The following is a 22,717-nucleotide window of genomic DNA, read 5'->3' as shown; positions in this document are numbered from 1 at the left end:
TAACCATCTGCCAACTCAACACCTCCACATGGATGAAAAATAGACATATGAAATCTAACACCCACCCCCTAATTTCTGACACATTGCCCAACCTGCTGTCCTAAAAATCTCTCTAATACAAGAAATAAAAACTATATCCTTCCATTTTTCCAAGTCAAAACCCTTGAGGTCTCCCCGTCTCCTTGTACCTTTGTGGGAGCTGTGGAGTACAGCTCCATATGCCAACGGACGTTGGAGAAGTGTCACTTACCTATTAATCAAGTAATAGGCATATAGACTTTAGTCCCAGGTGTAGATCCTACAGTGGCCTGGGAACCAACTTCACACTCTTTCAAACATGCTTCAAGAACCCCTGGAGAACACTGTCTTAGACAATCACCCATGGATGAGAGAGGCTTTGTGGAAGTCTAGAAGTCTAGTAGAGAAGATCCAGTATATTGTTAGAACAACAAAAATCAAGACTGGATGCATTGGAGAGGGTAAGAGGAATGGGAGCTGTCACTACCTGTCCTGGTGCTTTGCAGGATCAAAAGAAGGCATACAAGTTTAAGAATTCTGCCACAAGAGGGATAAGAAATGTGGAACAGTCACCTCTATAGAAGGTCTTGGAAAGTTTCAGAAACCCTTGCAGAGATGAAAGTATTTCTCTCCTAAAGGCAGTTATTAAAGACTGGAAGAAGTGACTGCTACTTCAAATGGGATGACAACAATTCAAGCTTTGGATAAATGGCAAATCAAGGAATCATGACTACATGAAAGAATCATAAGTTTCCAGTACCTGACCTCAAAAACATAGATCTGTGATTTACCTGATAAAGACTTCAACATTGTTGTTATAAGGAAGCTCATTGAGCTACAAGAAAACAAAGATTATTCAATGAAATTAGGAAAAGAATATAAGAACAAAATGAGAAGTATAACAAAGTAATAGACTTCATATAAACAAAAATAACTAGATCTGAAGAATACAACAAATGAAAAACATAATAAAAAACGAAAGTATCTGTTTGCAGCTGATATGACCTTATAGTATATAGAAAATCCTAAAGAGTGCCAAAGAACTGTTAAAACTAATAAACAAATTCAGTAAAGTTTCAGGATAAAAAAATCTATATACATACCATACAGAAATAAGTTGTGATTTTATACACTAACAACAAAATATCTGAAAAAGAAATAAAGAAAACTATCCTATTTATAATAGTATCAAAAACAATGAAGGAGGAATAAGTTTAATCAAGGAAGTGAAAGATGTGTTCACTGAAAACTAAAAGACTGATGAAAGGAATTGAAGAGACACATAAATGGAAAATATCCTATGCTCATGGGTCAGAAAATTTTGATATTATTAAAATGTTCATATATCCAAAGTCATCTTTAGATTCAATGCAGTCCTTATCAACATTCTGATTGCATGTTTCATAGAAATAGGAAGAAACCCTAAAGTTTGCATGGATGACCAAAAGACCTCAAATAACCAAATAATCCTGAGAAAGAAGAACAAAGTGACAGGTATTATACTTCTGATTTCAAAATATATTATAAAACTATAGTAATAAAAATCAGTATGGATACTGGCCTAAAAATAGGCACATAGACCAATAGGACAGAATAGTGAGCCCAGAAATAAATGCTCACATATACAGTCAACTTATATTTGACAAGAGAGCCAAGAAATACTCAATGGGAAAATGATACTTTCTTCAATAAATTATATAGGAAAAATTGGATAATCACATGCAGAAGAATGAAATTGGACCCCTATCTTAAACTATTCAAAAATTAACTCAAAAAGGATTAAAGACTTAAACATAAGACCAGAAACCATAAAACTCCTAGAAGAAAACCTAGAAAAAAATCTTTGACATTGGTCTTGGGAACGGTTTTTTTTGGATATGACATCAAAACACAAGCAAAGAAAGGAAAATAAATAAATAAATAAAAATACATCCAATTAAAAAGCTTCTGCACATCAGAAGATAACAATTGACAAAATTAAAAGTCATCATACAGAATGGAAGAAATTCTTTGCAAACCATATTTATTGCATTATAATTCTCAATAGCCAATATATGTAAACAATCTAAGTGTCCAGTAGATAAATGGATAAAGATGAGGAAACACACACACACACACACACACACACACACGCACACACGCACACACGCACACACATGGAGTATTGTTCAGCCACGAGAAAGGAGATCCTACATTTTACAACAACCTGGATGGACTTTGAGGGCGTTATGTTAAATAAGTCATACAGATAAAAAATCATACTGTATAATCTCACTTATAAGTGGAATTTGAAAAAGCCAAAGTCAGAAAGAGAACAGTGTTTGTTGGGGCTTGAGAGGTGGGGGAAATGGAGAGATGTTAGTCAAATGGTACAAACTTTCAGTTATACAATGAATAAAGTCTCGATATCTCATTTTCAGCTTGACTATAGTTGACAATACTCTATTATTTACAGGGTGGGGCAAATGTAGGTTTATAGTTGCATGTGAAACACAGCTTATTCTTGTATTATTTATTAATTATTGTAAATAACTGTAAACCTATATTTGCCCCAGCCTGTAATTGACAATTGCTAAGAAAGTAGATCTTAACTATTCTGACCACAAGAAAGGAAAATGGTAATTATTAGAGGGTGATAGAGGGATTAACTAATCCTATTGTGGTAATCATTTAACAATGTATATGTGTGTATTAAATTATCACGTTGTCCACTTTAATTGCACAACATTATGTCAATTATGTCTCAATAAAGCTGTGGTTGTGGGGGTGGGAGTGGAGTGCAGAAGAGGCAGTGCAGAATGTTAGATTTACAAATTCTAGAACAGGAAACATGAAGAACTTTCTATTTTCTCCACAAGATTGAGGCAATGTAATCTGCTGAAACTGTGGGGTAAATTGGGAAATTTAAGGTTAGAATTTTGGCATCACCGATATGAAAAAATTGAGTGGCAAATTGTCATTTTAACTCAAACCTTTTCACAGCAATCCTCAAATATGAAACTACAAAATATACATCTTTCTCTCTGATCAGTTGTAGAGCTGTGGAACATTAAATTTTGGAAAAAACAAACAAAACAAAACTGGAAATTATCGGGTCCAACTGTTAGGTTAGTTATAAAGCCAAAATAAAGAGAAATGAAGTAATGTGTCCAGATTCACTTAGTTTGCTAATGATTGAATCCAGGTATCCTGATTCCAAAGCTGATGTTCTTTCCAAAACACTTGTGCTGTCATTCATAATAATTTCCAACCTTTCTTTCCTTAAAAAACAATAATTTCTGAACTTTTCTTCTGGTTTAGTTTTATAGCATGCGAGACTTTTTTTTTTCTTCTTTTTTACTACAAGTCCTTGGCAAAGTTCCATTAGTCACTCTGGTATTATTGTTGCTTTGCCAACTACCTCAAAAGATTACAGCAGAGCATCTAAGTAGAAATTTAACAGCATGTTTACTTAGGATTATTATAAGGTTAATGACTATTCAAAATAATTTTATACCTTAATTAGTATAATCTTAGACATAATGTTCTAGTTGTGTCAGAGTGAAACAGATTTACATTTCAATAGATAAGGTACTACATTTACCTAGGAAACTAAATTAAAATAGTTATGATTTACCTAATGTAGGCTTCAGATGGTTGTAAAGTATAGGGGAATTGATATGATGATGATTCTGCACATATTTAGTATCTGGTAAAATACCATTATACTATACTAAAACTATGAGTTACATGTTAAGACTTTACAATTCTGTACCCTACCCAGTTTGGCTCAGTGGATAGAGCGTCGGCCTGGAGACTGAAGGGCTCAATCCCCAGTGAGGGGCGCTCAAGAGGCAGCCAAAAATGATTCTCTCTCATCATTGATGTTTCTATCTCTCTCTCTTTCCCTCTCCCTTTCTCTCTGAAATCAATAAAAATATATTAAAAAAAGACTTTACAATTCTGTTACTTAGAACTCTAATCCCAGAGAGAACAATAACATCATTTGATGAGAATTACTTTTTTAAGGTAAAAGAGAAACACTATCTATAACCATTATAATACTAAATTGAGGTTTTCACTTGTTAAGGATATATTGTAACAAGCCATTAACAGGCATGATTTTACTTTAGATGTTTTAAGTCTTGCTGGTTAATAAGTAATAAATTATATTGTTAAATGTTAGTATTTCAGAAACATAAAGCTTTAAAAAGTATAAGTCTGTTACCACAATACTGTTTTGCAACCTGTTTTTTAAACTTAAAATTACATACTAAACAACTTTCACTTCAGTACAGATGTATTGGTGTTATATGGTATTCCATTGTGTGTGTGTGTGTGTGTGTGTGTGTGTGTGTGTGTGTGTGTGTGTCTCATAATTTATTGAACTAATCCTCCATGAAAGCACATTTAGGTTTCTTTCCAATATGTTGCTGTTGTCAAAACTGACTTTAACAGTGTATATGCAACTTTGTACACTTTGTTTTATATGAGTAATTCTTTAAAGTGGAAGAGTAGACTCAGATATACGAAAGTTAACAATTTTAATATATTTGCCCATTTACTGTCTTAAAGGTTGTATTATGTTGGATATTTCCCTCAACAAGTGTGAAAACCTTTGCTTCCCTATACCCTTGGCCAAACTGGACATTTTTGTTATTATGCCACTCTTAATGTGAAAATGCATTAATTCTTTTTTTAATTACTTTATTGATTAAGGTATCACATATTTGTCATCAACACCCCCGATTCCCATCCCAACCCCCCCCACACACGCATGCCCCCATCCCCCTGTTGTCCGTGATCACTGGTTAGGCTCATATGCAAGCACACAAGTCCTTTGGTTGATCTATCTCCCTTGTCCCCACCCTCCCCTACCTTCCCTCTGAGGTCTGACAGTCTGTTCAATGCTGTTCTTGTTCTTCAGTCTATGTTGTTTATCTTTTCCCCTAGATGAGTGAGCATTAATTCTTTTTCATTTGCAATCATTTAACTATAAATGTTACTGAGCATCCTTTCACATATATGGCCATATTTTACTTTTATTTCATTAAATCACATGTCTATTATCCTTTATGTCCTTTATCAATTTTTGTGTGTTTTTTTTCTGATTTGTGAGAGGTATAGGAATGTTAAGTTCCCATGACATTTGAAATTGTAAATCAGTATCAGAGAATACAAGGAATTATTACTTCTATGTATTATGCCAGTAAATTTGCATTTCCAATGGAAACATTATGAAAAAAAATATGTTTTTCTGTAATCCCTGTTTGTAGAGAAGCATTGCCTCACACAACAGCTAAATTATAGTCTTAGAGGAATCTGTTTATTTTATTAAGTATGTCAAGTAAATGGCTGTATCTTATTTTTAAGACTTATGTGAAATTAAGTGTATCTAATTACCATGATTTATTTTCCTCATTCATGTAAGCTTCTTACTTTTTCATCTTTTCTATCTAAACATTTTATTATTTACAGACTGCTCAATAATAATATCATGCTAATGTTTTATGACTTTTAATATTCATGCTTTATTTGTTGGTTTGTTTTCTGGAAGGTCTATGCCAGAAAGGAAGCCTTAAAGGAAGGCTTGGATAAAACTGTAAGCCTTCAGAAAGATCTGTCAGAAATGCATGAATGGATGACGCAAGCTGAAGAGGAATACCTAGAGAGAGATTTTGAATATAAAACCCCTGACGAATTACAGAAAGCAGTTGAGGAGATGAAGGTAAAATAAACCAAATAAAACAGAGAGAACAAAAAGAGAAAGATATAACATTGCTTGAAATTGTGATTCTTCACAATGTGCTCTTTTCTTTGTTTGATAGTAGAGGTTAGTTTTTAATTAATTTTGCTTTAAAGGTCATCTAGAGTATGTAGAATTTTAAAACTTTTTATTGATTTTAATAAATTGTGATAAAATTTAAATATTGACTATCACAATTTAGAACATTTCCCCTTGAAATTATATAGTATTAAGAGATGGAATCAGCTAATCACACTAGCTGTTTCTAGTTGATGCAAATTCAATTTGAGAATATATCAAAGTATCATGGAATGACAGTTGAAAATGTAGTCAGTAGGCTGTGTTAATTTGGTGGTTTAAAGGGATTTCTTAGAACTTGAATGTACTAAATATTTTAGGTGATGACCTTTAATATGGATAGAAAGGATTGAGCTTACATGTACTTCTCTTGAAACAGTATAACAAAATAATAAAATTGATTTAGGACCAAGGAAACTGATATGTAGCAGATAATTGAATCTACACAATGGCATTTCAGTATGGCCGTGGGCAACACAACAGTCAGTGTATCCTCTAGTTTATCATGTCTAAATCATCTTATTTCCTAACTTGAAAGTATTAACTGAGTATTGAAACTTACATGTAAGTAATTGCCTAGCTAGAGTGGGCACTCAATGATTTGTGACTATAATGAAAGTTATCTTTATGTACTAGCAGTAACACACAATCTAACCACCTTAGCCTATATGAAATATTGATAGATATTTGTTTGCCTTAAGGCCTCATGACAGAGCTAAATTATTTTGGATTCAGATTCTTCAGTTTAAATGTGTTTTGGCTCCTTGTCAACTGTGTAACCATGGGTGAGTTACATAAATCCAGTTTGTGAACTGGGTGTCAAAATAAGTGTTTTTTCAAAATTATTAGAAGGGTGAAACATGAAAGTCCTAATTCACTGCCTGGCACAAAATAAATGGCAGAACTAGATAAGTATTAGTATTACTGTTATTAATATCATTGATGCTGCATAGTAAGAAATAAATTACATGTAATTTATTATATAATTTATATGATGATCCAATGCATACTTTTTATAATTAATAGCAGAAAGCACTCATGTGAAATCTCAGAGGCATAAATATAAAATGTATTGTGGTTTTAGTCACATGCAGAAAGTAAAATTAAGACATAAGTAAAACTGAATTTGGATAAACAGTGATAGTTTCTAGAGTACTAAAAACTGTAAAAGCATTCCAATCATTACAATTGAATAATACCATGTGTTATTCATTTATTCACCAACAAATATTTATTGTATACTGTGGGAACCACGCCAGAGACCCCAGATAGTTAAGGTCTTGTTGTTAGTATTCCGGAATGGCCAAGGCCACTCTGAACATGGGAATCTTAATCATAATGTTCAAGGCCAAGATGCCATACACAGTTGCAAGGCCACAGCAATCGCATAGTACACTGCACTCTTCTGTAGCCAAAATGATTGATGTCACTGTTGGAAACTGGCCTTCTTTGTCTAAGTGGTATAATACATGTTATTGACCAGGTATTATGCTGGGGAGAAGAGAGACTATATGAGACTACAGACAGCTCACAAGAGAGGAGAGAGGGGAGAGGCCAGAGAGGCCGGAGAAGCTGCTAAGGCAGAGAGCTCAAATATACCACTACAATGTGAAGCGATAGGTCTAGAGGCAGCATGTGGCTGCTGAGATAATAGTGGTAGGCTCAGAGGCTAACACTGATGCTTTGTGGGAAAGATGTATCTATTCATCAGCCAGTATGCAACAACCTGTATAGGACTGTTATGAAGAACTGTTTTGTCTAATGGCTTATGGCCATTGGCTCCTTCAATAAAGACTCATTCTTATACGCCCATAACTTCTCATGGCTTCTCTGTCTAAGACCTGGCGTCCAAGAAGGTCCAGCCCCTGGCAGAGGGGCTCAGCCATGACAGTTAGTGCAGTAGGTAGGGTTTGTGAAGGAACTTACGCTGTGCTTGGTGTGGTCATTAGTAGAATTCAGAAGAATATAAGGACTCAGAGCAACTCAGAGAAGCAGTACTCTAGCTGTTTCTAACACATGCTTACTATGTGCCAAACACCCTTCTAGATACTGAATATAGTGGTGAGCAAGATATAAGAGCTACCTGGAAAATTGGAATTAACATTCCAAGGTGGAGGGGCAGGCAACAAATGGAGAAATAAACAAACCTAGTTGAGATCATGATAATTTGCCTCAAAAATGAACAAGAGTTGTGAAATAAAGAATAGTTAGACTTCAGGTGGGACTTGGGAGGGGTAGAATGCTGTTTTAGAAAGTGTTGACTTGTAGGGCATTTATGAGGAAGTGTATTTAATCTGAGATATGAATCGTGAGAAAAAGCCAACCTTAAAATAATCTTATGGAAGGACATTCCCATAAGAGAGAAGAGCTCCTATAAAGACCCTGAGGCTAACTGGGAAGAGAAAGAGGCCTACCTCCCTGAAGAGAGTAAACTCAGATAATTGACCAGGAATGTTTTTGAGGGGATAGGCAGATATCTGTTAACATAAGAGTTTTGTAGGATATTGAGTTGTTTTCATTCTAAGTGAAATGAGAAAGCATAGGAAGATTTCAACTAAGAGAATTATACTTATTTTATTTATTTAAAATTTTATTATTACATTTTAGAGAGAGGGAAAGAGAGAGAAACATCAATTTTTGTTGTCCCACTTATTTATGTATTCATTGATTGATTCTTATATGTTGTGCCCTGACTGGGAATTGAATCCACAGGCTTGGTGTATGGGAACAATGCTCTAAACAACTGAACTACCCAACCATGGCTTAATTATTTTAAATTTTACTGTGAGGGAGGTCACTATCTGAAAAATTATAGTTTTATAGGATATGAGAGCTAGAAGGTACATTGGAAGCAAAATAGTTTGCACTTCTCTCCACTGATCAGAAAATTGAAATCTCCAGATAGGCTGTATAATTTAGTCATAGTCACAGGTTTTATCTATGGTATAACCAAAAGGATTTAATATATTCTGTCTCAACACAGTCAGTCCATTCAGCTCAGCCCAGCCCAGCCCAAGCTGTTCTGTTCTATTCTCCATTCTATTCTATTCTATTCTATTCTATTCTATTCTATTCTATTCTGTTCTGTTCTGTTCTGTTCTGTTCTGTTCTGTTCTGTTCTGTTCTGTTCTGTTCTGTTCTGTTCTATTCCATTCCATCCCATCCCATCCTATCCCATCTCATCCCATTCTTTTTACCCTCCCCTCCCCTGTCCTACCTCACCTCTTCCAACCCCACTCTACCCTCTCCTCCCTTCCTCTTTCCTCCCCTCACCTAGCCTAACCTAACCAATGAATCATGTACCACCCCTGTTGCCTTTCCCCTCACATCTCAATACCATCCTGGCTATTCTCACCATCTCTTCTAATACTCTATAGCCATTCCCTCAGATTCCTAAGTAGATAATCAACAGTCAGCTTGTCCTCAGCTGCTCTATTTCTCCTGCTTCCTTCCTTTGGCTCTGGCCCTCTTCTGGCTCTTTTCCCTCTCTCCTTGCACAGTCGGCATATCTGGCTAACAACCCAGTCAGATGATATTTTCTTTTCTAGTGATGGAGAGCAGAGTGTCTCAAATTTTCAATTTTTGTAAACAGTCTTAGAAATGTGTGGCCCAACCAATTAGTCTACATAGGTTGGCATGTTTAAGTAACTACCCTAGCTACAAAATGGGTGCATTGGGGGGAATATTGACAAGCAGAAAAGCTCAGCCAGCCTCTGGCAATAGGAGCAAAGGCAATTGGCAAGAAGATCACATTTCTTGTGTTTTGTGCCTGCCAGTCAAGGTAACCTCTTTTTGGTCTGTTTCGCTATCTAGAGGGTATTGATAGCAACTTGTCCAGGCTTCCACCTGTGCTCATATTAAGAGAAAATTTAACTTTATTGTCAAAAGAGACTGACCTACTTTAACATCTCTCCCTGATTTAATCAGAGAAAAAGTAGACACCTCCTTCTGTTTCTTTACTTTGCTCTTCTGTGTTCTACTTGATAAAAGATAATGCTGTTTCGATCACTTCTTTTTTCCCTGTAAACAAAACTTTTCAATTAAACATAAAAGAGCCTATGGGAATGTTTCAGATGAAACATCTCACTTCAAAATTATTTTGGAAGTCTGCAATGACTAGATGCTGAAACTTTATATTAAACCCTTTAAAAAAAACTCTGGAATTTCAGTTTTAACTGTTTTCTTCTTTAAAAACAACAACACAGTATGGTAACTGTAGCCCCAGTGCTTATCATCACTTACATAAGTGCATTTGCTATTCTCATTTATGGGTGACAGGCAAGAATACTGATTCTCACAAGTGAGTGATCATCAGAATCAACTGGAGGACTTGTTAAAACACAGACCTCTGGGTCCCACCCCAGGATATATGATTCAGTCAGTCTGGGATAGGGCCTGAGATTTTTAATGTCTAAAAACTTTCCAGGTAATGCTAAGGAGTGTGTTCCAAAGAAGTTCCAAAGAACCATACTTTGAGAACCACTTATTTGACATACCAGCAATGAACGTTTTCTGAGCATATGGTGGTTAGATTCGTGTATATAAAGGGAGCAAAAGCCACATTTATGATGAGGATTATGTCTAAGTTATACAGTCATTTAGTTGTCTGCCTTCTCTATAGTGGAGAAAATTCCTCATGATCTCCTTTCCTTTTGTATTATAATTTTTAAAAATTATAGTTTACAGTAGATGTTATTTTATTAGTTTTAGGATCTACCTTTGTTTTATCATCTCTGAACTTTTCCCAACTTCTAAGCCTATTTTTAAAACAATTTATGAAAACCTAAAAAGCAAGGAATTATCATTCTGCATTTTTTACAGTTGTATAGGTTGTTTGTAACTTGTATAAAGTGTAATTTTATGTATTGGATCCACTGCAACATGCTCCTTCTTTATTGCATGGAATATTTGAGATGGGCTTAATAGAAACTGAGGAAGAAAAGAAAAACTCCAAGAATGATTTACTTAAACTCTCTGAATCTTTGTTTTCTGTTGTATAATGTGTAAATAAGTAAACACATATCACAAGCTTTTGTTAAAGACCCAATAAGATAACACATACAATATGTCCAATGTATCACACAGCAGAACATACTAAGTGATTAATGGTTGTGAAAGTTATTTGTAATGCTCAAATTACTATAGCCAAATATGGTTTGTGTAGAAACAAATCCCAAGCTCAATGATGGCAAAAAAACAAAAACAACTCACACAGATTTAGTTAGAATTTTGAATTTAACATTTAAATCAATTAAATTAAAATCCATGAAGGCAATCATTTTATAGTCAAAACAACTTTCATTTGCTATTATTGTATTCTTTTTGTAGTATTATGGGATGAAATCCAAAGGCATACACTGATTGTGTTAAAATACATAGAGACATTTTATAGCTGACCTTGTCCAGACCTTGTCCAATTCCTGCCCACATCACCTTACTCTCACTACTGCACTGCGTATAAGTCCAGCTTCCACATGCCAGAACCTGCATTTCTTTACCTGAGGGCTTTCTGTGGCAACTGATTCCTACTTTTTTCACCTGTGTGCCTAGCTTCATGTACTAAGAGATTAACATTCCCCCAGCAGCCTTCAACCAATGATGGTATATAAATACCCCAGTGTCCTCATCCCTGAGTGGGATAACCCTGAGGCATGCATTTCCCAGAGTTTCCCACCAGCTTTAAACTCTAGTCGCCAACAGTAATTGCTGGTTTCAGTAAGTATACCCTATAATTTCCATTCACTTTCCTGCCTCCATTCCCCATTCCCCTACCCGTATTTCCTTTACATCTCACATGGAACTACTTATGCCTGAAAGCTCATCTCAGGGTTGGCCTTTGGAGTAACCCAAATGAAAGATCCATTGTGTGTGTGCATGTGTGTTTGTATTTGTATTTCTAACATGTACACATTGGAAATTGAGTGTAAACACCCTCCCTTCAGCCAAAGATCAACAGTGATACCTCTGTAGTTGAACAAGTTGGATTTATTACTTTTGGTAATGAGAGAGAATGCATGCCACTGGGAACCTGTGTATACAACATGGGGTTGTCTGAGTAAGAGATTATCAGAAAGAACCTATTGTAGGATTTGAGTTTGCATTAGATGATTTGAGGGAGAGTTAAAAGGCTTTGTTTTGGATTGCATGTTGTCAGTAAGTGGGAGTAACTCTATCATTAGGTATTTTTGTAATTTTTTCCTAGAAGTAGGGAAGACTAGAGTGAGGTGGAAAGTATAATTGATAAAGATGCAGAAGTAACATATACTAAACAGAATAGGTATGTGTTTGGTATTTTGTTGTTTGGACAATTTTTATCTTCTTATCTATATTCAAATGTGATTATGGAGTGATGTGTTGTCATGATGTGTGATGTTAACAAAGTAGCCTTGTCTGATGTTGATATTCTGTGAAATAGTATCTTCAACAGGAGATGATCAAGGCATAGTTGTGAGTCCCAGGCCAGCCCTTTCATGTTAGTGGCTGCTATTTCCCTTATCTTTCTTTTTGTGTTTTCAGTTACTGAACAGAACTTTCTGTTATCAAAATATGGTCCTATATATAGAATTAAGACTTTTCTGTATTAATTATCTTTTTATTTAAATAATATTCATACTGATTTCAGTATTACTCATCCATCTGAATAACTTATAAGTCATTTCAATTCTATACCATGAGATATTTTTGAAATTGGTATTGAAATATTTGTTTCAAGTAGATAAAGATAGAGAAATATAGATATCTACAAATATATACCCACATACAGATTACTTTTCAAGATCTATTATATTCTGATTATGATTTTTTCTTTCAAGTTCCCAATTTTAACTAAACCTAAATGTATGGAAATGATTGGAATCAATATTAGGTTTCTTTTTATTTATCCCACTCTAGTAGAGGTGTTGTGAGGAAGGAAATATATGATAGATAGGAATACATTTTGGAAGTAAAATCCCATCTTGCTATTAACAGAGCGTTATTTATTGTTTTTTTTCAGAGAGCTAAAGAAGAGGCCCAGCAAAAAGAAGCTAAAGTGAAACTCCTTACAGAGTCCGTGAATAGTGTCATAGCTCAAGCTCCACCTGTAGCACAAGAGGCCTTAAAAAAGGAACTTGACACTCTCACCACCAACTACCAGTGGCTCTGCACCAGGCTGAATGGGAAGTGCAAGACTTTGGAAGTCAGTTTCTTTTCTTGATTTTTATCAGTTATGTGTCAATTTATGGTCATATGTGAAGCACTGTGATTAAGCACATGGACTCTGGTATAAGAATACTTAGGGTCGAATTCTTCACTTAGACACTTATAATTTGGGATTTTGGCCAGTTGCTTAACTTATGTGTAAAATGAACATAAAATAGTACTTATTTCACATGGTGTTGAACAAATTAAATGAGTACTTCTATTTAAAGTACTTAGCCTAGTGCTCAGTAAATTTGAGTAGCTATTATCTTAAGTGTTCTTATTATTACCATTATTATCGTTGTTATTATTATTATCCTTTCCAACCTCTCTGTGCACTTAACTTCTCTCTTTGTTTCTGCCACCTGAGACTTTTTCATGTTTGTTTCATAGATGAGCTATGTAATTAAAATGATTTCTTTTATATTTCATTCAGCATATCTATATGAGTGATGCAGGGGCAGGGCATTCCCACATCAGCATCATTTACCATTTGGAACGAAAGTTTCCTTTTTTGTTTGTACTCTCTTCAAAGTCAATTTCATTTCTGAGATTTCAAAGTAATTTTAAGTTCCAAACAGTTAAGCTTAACTGTTATTCTAAGTGGCTTTTAGCTCCAATTCTGGCTGCAGGAGTGTATTTTATTTTCCCAAGGTGACCTGTAAAGTCGGTACATTCAGCTTTTCCAGCTGTGTCCTTCAAATGCATTGGGGACACAAGAGGCCATCTATCCTGATGGTTAAATCAGCAAGGTAGTCCATTAGCTCAATCTGCACCAAAGTTAAAAAGACACATTACCAATCGCATCTTCAAAACTCTAAAGTACCCTCGGGTATTTAAGGAGATATTTATATTTTCCTGTTGAGATCGTTGCCCAGAAGGAAGACAGCCTGTAGTACAGCAGGAGCTGGAAATGACCCAGATTTAAGATTTCTATCATCTTTTAAAGCAAAATACTTAATTTCACTTTATGTGATAAACTATATGCAAAATGCCAATTAAGTGTTGGTAGGTTAGACTAATACTTTTCATCACTTAGAGAGGGACTGTCTTCTATCATTTGCAAGGGCTAGGAGCAAAGGTGAAAATATGGGGAAACTGATAGAATTTAATTTCTCCTTAAATAAAAAAAATTTCCTAGCCTTCATTTTTGGTAGAAGTTGGGGGGAGGTGCTGTAGTAGGTGGTGGGAATTGTGCTATTGTATTTTATAGTTTTTTTCAATATTTATAATCTCAAAGCTAATGGAAAAATGACTATTTTTATATTCTTATCCTCCAGTGCATCTTCCTGCTTTTATCAGTATGGACATAACCATAATCCAGAAATTGGCCTTTATTATCCCTTTGCTTAAAATGCACATATAAATCTAATATAATGTTGATGAATTATTTCTTTATTTAAAAAAGTAAAGCACTGAACCTTGAATTTATTCATGAAATAAAATATTTTCTTCATGATTTGTTATTATGGATATATTAAGTGACCAAAATGACTAGTTTCATTTTTAGTTATATACAGTAATGCTATATTTTTAGAAGTTTTTAAAAAAATGGAAATGCTGAAGTCTCATAAGTACTTTTTTATTAAAATAGTTCATCTGCGATATTTCTTTTTTAGGAGGTTTGGGCATGTTGGCATGAGTTACTGTCTTACTTGGAGAAGGCAAACAAGTGGCTGAATGAAGTAGAACTGAAACTTAAAACCACTGAAAATATTCCAGGTGGAAGTGAGGAAATATCCAAGGTGCTAGATGTAAGTTGTGAAAATCTAAATGATGACACTTTACATGCAATATTGAAAGATATCAAGTACCGAATAAAAAATAAATTCAAAACAGCACAGAGAGTCTAGTTGCCATCCCTCCTCCCTCACTGGCATTTGGAAGAAGCCTTAGTTTTCTCTAAGAACCATCCAGTCTCAAGGTTTGAAAAAGAATTTAAATAACCTCTTACAGAGGACATTAGCCTTTTGCCATATCAGTAAGTTCTATGTTGACACTTTTCTTTTCCTGCTTAAATCTGCTACAGACTTGCAAAGACAGTTTGAATGCATACTTTTGCTCCTTTGGAGTAGGGCTAAAGAAGATAATAATGTAAAATATTATTTTCCAGTTTAAAGGCTACATTTATTGAATTGGGAAATTAAACAAATATTGAAAATCATAGATTCATACCATATGGAATGTTTTGAGTTACTAAGTGCACATGTTTTGATATTAGAAATATGTCTTTAGCATGTTCATATGTTTTAGTACATTCCAAATTTTAGTATATTTTAAAGTTTTATTTTGAAGTCCTTTAAAAAATAAAATGAAGGAGTTTACATGTGTCAATTTTGATTTATGTGAACTTATGGTATTTAATCATGTATGTTGTATACATTTTATTATACTTTTGTTTACTCTTTTATATAAAATGAATATGTAGGTTAGCATATGTATTGTGTGTAGAGCCATCCTCTATATGAATATGCTAAAATAAGGTGCATAAATTAATCAAGATGTGAAGAATATGCAAAATGTTTCTTTAGACAGAACAGAATTGGGATCTTAGAATGTCCCAGCAGAAACCTAGACATCATTGTATCCAACTTTCTTATTTTCAAAAAAGAATTGTAAAACCTGAAGAGGTATCAAAGAACAGTGAGAGAGTTCCCACAGGGACTGTAATTTTGTTCCTTTCCTATTTAGAGATGTGCATTGACCAAATATTGCATGAGTAAAAGGATGGTGGCCAGGACAAAGAATGCAAAATGCAGTTATCCTATTAAATGATCAGATTGAAGGACCTCATTCTCATTTTTATTGCCTCCCAGTCCAACAATGGCTACTTTACCTCTAAGTCCTAGATGTATAAAGCGCAGAAGGATTTCTTTTAAAGAGACTGTGCCTTTTTTTTTTAATTTGGGGAAGAGAATCTTTTAAAGTTCTTTCTACATATAATATCAGAATCATGTCACCTGGCTATCAGTAGCTACAAGAGAAATTGAGTATTTTACCTTTCCAGATTTTAGAGTAGAGGCCATCAAATAAGAAGGTGGCTGTGAATCATTTTAGGTACCTCATTCCCCAATCTTTCAATAAGTCCATGAAGATTTATATACAGCAACATCATACAGGTTACGGCAAAAGTAGATTTACCGTTCTGCGTACGTGAAACAATAGTTTATTCTTGTATTATTGTTTGTAAATTATTGTATTATTTTTATATGAACATCTGCAAACCTATTTTGCCCCACCCTGTACTTTTTTACAATAATAATGATCTTCCATGTTTTATGATCCCATTTTAATATTGGTTTAAATTGCTTATAATTTAATTTAAGTAAATCAGAAGACACAAATCATTTTTGTTAATTCAACATATTTAGAAATGAAGAAAAATAGTAATTTTTGCAAATGTGTTTCAGTCACTTGAAAATCTGATGCAACATTCAGAGGATAACCCGAATCAGATTCGCATATTGGCACAGACCCTGACAGATGGTGGAGTCATGGATGAACTGATCAATGAGGAGCTTGAGACATTTAATTCTCGTTGGAGAGAACTACATGAAGAGGTATGATGATAAGAGTGAAAAATCTCTTTGAACTAATTTGCATAAGCAACTAGCAAATACATTTAGGGTTCTCAGATAAAATGAGGAATATTTATTTTTTAAACATATTTTTATTTACTTAAGTGAGGAATGGAGAGGGGGAGAGAGATAGAAACATCAATGATGAGAGAGAATCATTGATCGGCTGCTTCCTGCAGGCCCCAAACTGGGAATGGAGCCTGCAACCCAGGCATGCACACTGACCAGAATGGAACCCGGGACCCTTCAGTCTGCAGGCCAAAGCTCTATCTACTGAGCCAAACCGGTTAGGGCAAAATGAGGAATATTTAAATATTAGCTCAGCTTCCATGTTTTAGAAACTGTCACTTGCTAGACATGGCTGAAATATTTATGTGTATATTATATCATTTTATCTAAAAATGTTTTACAGTATGGGTTTGTACAGGAAACCAAATATAGTGTATTTTAAAAACAAAATGATATAATACACATATGGGTACTTAAGGTGGGAATTTAGCAGTATGTGCAACAACTGGCCACCAGAGCTTAGCCAGTGGTTTTCAACCTTTTTAATGCCACGACCCTTTAATACAGTTCCTCATGTTGTGGTGACCCCCAACCATAAAATTATTTTTGTTGCTACTTCATAACTGTAATTTTGCTACTGTTATGAATCGTAATGTAAATATCTGTGTTTTCCGATGGTCTTAGGCGACCCTGCTAGCGGTTCTCAATCTGTGGGTCGCAAACTCAGAGGTTCCGGGGTTAGTGGGCTGTGTGGCAGAGCACCCACTGGGTCTGCTGTAGTACTTATGGAGCATCCAGGTGGGATTATTCCATAATCCAGTAAGAGAGAGATATCCAGCCCTGAAGTTAAAGAGAATGATTCAGACTAGTTATACACATAGTGGATTTATCAGGTTACATGCTAATCACAACTGTAGAGTTCATGAGATCACCCCAGGTAACCAAAAAAAAAAAAAATGTAGAGGAGACTCCAGTTATAAAGCCAGGGTGCTTAGGAGGTAGGAGTCATGAAAAAAAAAAAGTCAACTACAATAGTAAGGTCAAGTAAGATGAGGGAATTAGGCATCGACCAGAGAGGAGTTGGGAGCCTGGGTGAAAAAGGTGAAAGGATTAAGTACAAATTGGTAGTTACAGAGATGTAAATTATAGCATATGTAATATCCTATATAATAAAAGGTTAATATGCAAATTGACCAAACCACAGAATGACTGATCACTATGAAGTGCACTGACCACCAAGGGGCTGATGCTAAACGCAGGAGCTGCCCCCTGGTGGTCAGCGCACTCCCACAGGGGGATCGCAGCTCAGCCAGAAGCTGGACTCACGGCTGGCAAGCGCTGTGGCACTGGCAGGAGCCTCTACTGCCTCAGTGGCAGTGCTAAGGATGTCCGACTGAGGGCTCCCGGACTGCAAGAGGGTGCAGGCTGGGCTGAGGGGAACCCCCCCAAGTGCACAAATTTTGTGCACCAGGCCTCTAGTAGTCAATCCTACCTAATAAAAGAGTAATATGCAAATTGATCCTAACTTCGCTACACCCACAAACCATGCCCACCAGCCACGCACACCAGCCAATCAGGAGCAAATATGCAAATAAACCCAACCAAGATGGCTACAGCCATAGAGAGCAGGAGGGAGGCTTGGGTTTCCCAGGCAACAGCCCTTGCCAGCCTAAGCCTCCACTCAAGGCTACAAAGTTTCAATTATAGAAGGTAAACAAATCCAAACAGAAATGGCAGCAGTTAAGGAGCTGGAAAGAGCAGGAGGCAAGGGTTGCCCCCGACAACGTATGAAGCCAAGCTTTCCACCTACCCTGGCTGGCCTAAGCTTTCACTCCAAGCTACAAAGTTTCAATTATAGAAGGTGAATAAACTCCAACAGAAATGGCTGCCTGCCACTGAGCAAGCAGGAGGCTTGGCTCTGCTCCAGGCTCCAAAGTTTCAATTGTATAAGGAAAATAAATTCCAGATACCAGGGCCTCTGCTTGGGTCACCAGGGGGCGTGGCCGGCCTGCAAACCACAACAGGCCCCTCGCTCAGGCCATCCCACGCCCCAAGGGAACCCCCACCCTGATCTGGCACACCCTTCAGGGAAAACCAGCTGGCCCCCACCCGTGCACCAGGCCTCTATCCTATCTAATAAAAGAGTAATATGCATATTGACTATCACTCCAACACACAAGATGGCTACCCCCATGTGGTCAAAGATCCTGCCCCCATGTGGACACAAGATGGCCAGCAGGGGAGGGCAGTTGGGAGGCACCAGGCCTGCAAGGGAGGGCAATTGGAGGTGATCAACCCTGCAGGGGAGGGCAGTTAGGGGTGACCAGGCCGTCAGAGGAGGGAAGTTGGGGGCAAACAGGCTGGCAGGGGAACAGTTAGACATCAATCAGGCTGGCATGGGTGTGGTTAGGGGGTGATCAGGCTGGCAGGCAGAAGCGGTTAGGGGCATTCTGGAAGGCAGGCAGGCGAGCAGTTGGGAGCCAGCAGTCCTGTATTGTGAGAGCGATGTCCACCGGGATCGGGCCTAAACGGGCAGTCGGACATCCCTCGAGGGGTCCCAGATTGAAGAGGGTGCAGGCTGGGCTGAGGGACACCCTCCCTCCGTGCACGAATTTCATGCACCGGGCCTCTAGTAATATCATAATAACTATGTATGGTGTCAGGTGGGCCCTTGAAGCATGGGGGGACCATTTTGTAAAGTACATGATTGTCTAACCACTACGCAGTATATATCTGAAATTAATACAGAACAATATTGAATGTGAACTATAATTTAAAAATGAAAAAAATTAAAATTATAAAAAGAAAATGATGAAATTGGGCAAAAAAGACATCACTTATGACCTTGACGAGAGCAGTTTAGGTGGATTTTCCCGGGGCATAGAGAGACTTTGGTGACAGTGTTACAGAAGACATTATAGAGGAAAAGGGGGAAAGCAAGTATATACTATCCTTGTGAGGAGTTGGCTATGAAGTGAAAGAAAGGTTCTAATGGGGTATGGTAGCCAGGGAGATCTGCAGGAAACCTTTTGCTAATTAAATGGGGGAGAAGTTTGATCATGTTTTAAATTGGAAATAAAGAAGTCCTCAGTAAGACTTTGTCCAATTCTGAAAAGAAGTAGGTGATTGTTGGGGCAGATCAATATTTTGATATGGAATCAGTATGTGCTTTTTTACTTTATTGAAATATTAGTGTCACAAAAACTGTAGTTCAAGCAAAAAAATCAGGACACATTATAAAACTGACCTTGGCAAAGCTATGAAAAGACCTCAATTTTAATCTTTAGCTGTGTTCAGAATTTCTCTATTATGTGCTTAGGAATAGATTGCTTTCTAACCTGATCATGGCATCAGCCTCATTTATGTACTACTCTTGCAAACCTTTAGTAACACAAACACTGTTATGTGTTTATATTTCAAATGTCTTTAGTTTGCAACCTGGCATTTTCCAGAAATAAATAATAATTCTACTCAACAACAAATCTTGATTGCACACCTACTCTGTTATATCCAAACTGAGTTATTAAAACATTGAATAACCAATCAGAAAAACTTGGGTTGCAACAGCCCCTTGTATTAGACAGGATCAGATGGGTCACAGGAACTATGCAGTAAGTTGCACAGGGTAGGTTTAATGCCGATAACCACTAACTATTTATTGGGAATTAATTTTTAAGAGAGAATAAACAAGAACTCAAAAGAATACCCAAGGCCTGAGGGATAATACCCAAGGAAAGAACTAATTTGGAAATCAAGGAGATCTACCCAAAGATGGTATTCAGACCTGTTTGGAAATTGTCTCCAGCCCACAAGATGGCAAAAACATTAACCAGGTTTACCCAACCCAGAACTATTATATAGTCAGGGGTGGATCCAGAGCCACAGGCCAAACCAGAACCACAGGCGCAAGAAAGAAAAACACACTGGAACAGAGAAACCTTTACCTCCCCCAGTGTCACTCCAGTGCCCTCTACAGGCAAAACTTAGTGTCATGCCAGCTGGCAAAAAGAGATCCCAGTATCATCAAGAGATCAAAGTTGAAAGACAATGAATTCATGACTGGCAATCCCCCTACACCTCATTGGCTTTGTGACCCTGGATAATATTTTCAAGCTCCCATTTCTTTATCTTTGATAACATATCCTGTTTCATAGGGTTCTCCTGAGGAAAATAGAAAATACTTCATAGAAAGTGCTTATTACAGTGCTAAGAACACAATACATATTTAAAAAATAATTATAATTTTTATTTTTACCAGGCTTTATGCTATAGCGCCTAACTTCAAAGCACACCGTCACAAAGAGCATGGATATACAAACACATATATTCTAATATTAAAAACAATGAAATGTACCCACTTTCATTATTTAAATAAAATGCAGAAAACTGACAAAAGTACTTCTTTCATCATTCTCTTAGTTCTAAAGTTGAAAGGAGTTTTCCATTTCTACTTCAATAATCAATTAAGCAGAATGCTACAGTAACAAAAAATAAACTTGAAATAAACTTGAAGCCATTATCTGTACTGGCTGTGCTTATATAGAATATCTAGCCACCTGAGAGTAATTTGGCAATGAAAATAAAACACATTTAGTGCTTTAGAACTTTGATAAAAAACACGTCTGTTAGAGATAATAGCCTTCTCAAATTCTGTTGTACTTGCCTCTAATAAGCTGATGTGACTTTAAAGATATGATGTTGAGTTAAAACGATGGGTAGTAACAGGGTTTTCCTATTTCTCAGGGTATAATCTCAGTGCTTTGATCAATACCAAACTATTTAGGTAATAGAGACACACCTAATAATTTGTTACTAAATCAATCATCTTGATGTTCCTATTGAGAATTTAGTTGAAAAGACTAGTGTTTTGATGCAATGTAGATGGATCCTCAGATAAATTATCTAAGGGGCTGGGAAATAATTACAGTAACAGACCTTTTAAATTTATTTATTTTTCAACAAAATCCATGTTGTATGTTAGATTGTTATAGTCAATGTCCTGAATTTGTTTTAAGTCAGAATTTTCTTCTTTCTGTTGTTGATTAAGAAGAAACAGTTTTTCATTAATAAACAAAGTGCTCTTTCACTTGAAGATGAGCATTGGCCCATTTTCTTCTCAATTAAATGCCTGTGTCAGAGGTTTGTGGTGTTTTTAATTGCCTGCCCAATGTTTTTTATAGATGCAATTATGAAGAGCAAAGGTAACATTCAATTGCCTGCTAAATCAATCAAACAACCAGATATTTTATTGCCTATGAATATTTAAAAGAAATACGCTGGATCTCTTTCCTAATTTCAGAGTGTGATTTTGCATTCAAATAAGTAATAAATTAGTTCCATTCCTTGAAAAGTCATCGTTCACGCTTCATAATCACATGGCACTATATTTTCTACTCACACTAATGATTTGAAAGATGGTTAGCAAACCAGGAAGAGCTCCAAAAATCATACCGAATCCTCTATTTTTTACAACTTGTTATAGAGTAAACAAGCTACAGAAGATGTGTTAGTGGTACAGCAAAATGCATAACAATAGAAACATAATTGTATAATGGGTACAAAGGCTCAGGCACTGCTCTAAGTGTCTGAAATGCATTTTCTCATTTGTTCTCACAATACTCTATGGTATAAGGTATTTTCCATGCCCATTTTATAGATGTGGAAAAGGTATAAAAAGTAAAAGGCTACTGATCATTTAGGCCCTGTTTCATTGTGCTTGAACCTGAACACATGACCATCTGACCACACTAACTTCTATCTCAGTGATCCTTTCCTTATATTAAAAACAAAAGCTGTCTAATAAGGAGTGAATATTACAATTAACCAGTGACCTAATTTCTAAGGAAATGTTACAGAATATGCTTAAAAGTATTAGTGATGACTAATTAAAAGAAAACATTGTAGAATCTTAAATACTAAAATCACAAATTTCAAAGTCCAAAGCCTTTACCAGTTCTCTTAATCAGTGATTATTTAATCTTTCTTGTATATTATTAATGCCCCATTTCTGTCTTTTTCATAGTCATCTATAAGATCTTTCACCTGACATTAAATAGTAGATAGAGTAAAATAGAAGAGGCAAAACCTAAATTGGTTAATTCTGCTTCATTTGCAATTTTAATTAATTGTT

The 22,717-nt window shown here is 35.9% G+C and overlaps 1 protein-coding gene across 2 annotated transcripts in view; it reads left to right on the top strand.

Annotated features, from left to right (window-relative positions):
- Window positions 1-22,717, top strand: part of DMD (dystrophin) — a 2,362,317-nt gene that overhangs the window by 843,635 nt on the left and 1,495,965 nt on the right. For both annotated transcript variants that reach the window (XM_079764882.1, XM_079764883.1), the window contains exons 26-29: window positions 5,555-5,725; window positions 12,816-12,998; window positions 14,620-14,754; window positions 16,411-16,560. In XM_079764882.1, the coding sequence (XP_079621008.1) occupies window positions 5,555-5,725; window positions 12,816-12,998; window positions 14,620-14,754; window positions 16,411-16,560 (639 nt within the window). The remainder of the gene's footprint in view (window positions 1-5,554; window positions 5,726-12,815; window positions 12,999-14,619; window positions 14,755-16,410; window positions 16,561-22,717) is intronic.

Source organism: Cnephaeus nilssonii (assembly GCF_951640355.1).
Source record: "Cnephaeus nilssonii genome assembly, chromosome: X".
In the NCBI taxonomy this organism is placed as follows: Eukaryota; Metazoa; Chordata; class Mammalia; order Chiroptera; family Vespertilionidae; genus Cnephaeus; species Cnephaeus nilssonii.
This window is presented reverse-complemented; position numbering and strand designations above follow the sequence as displayed.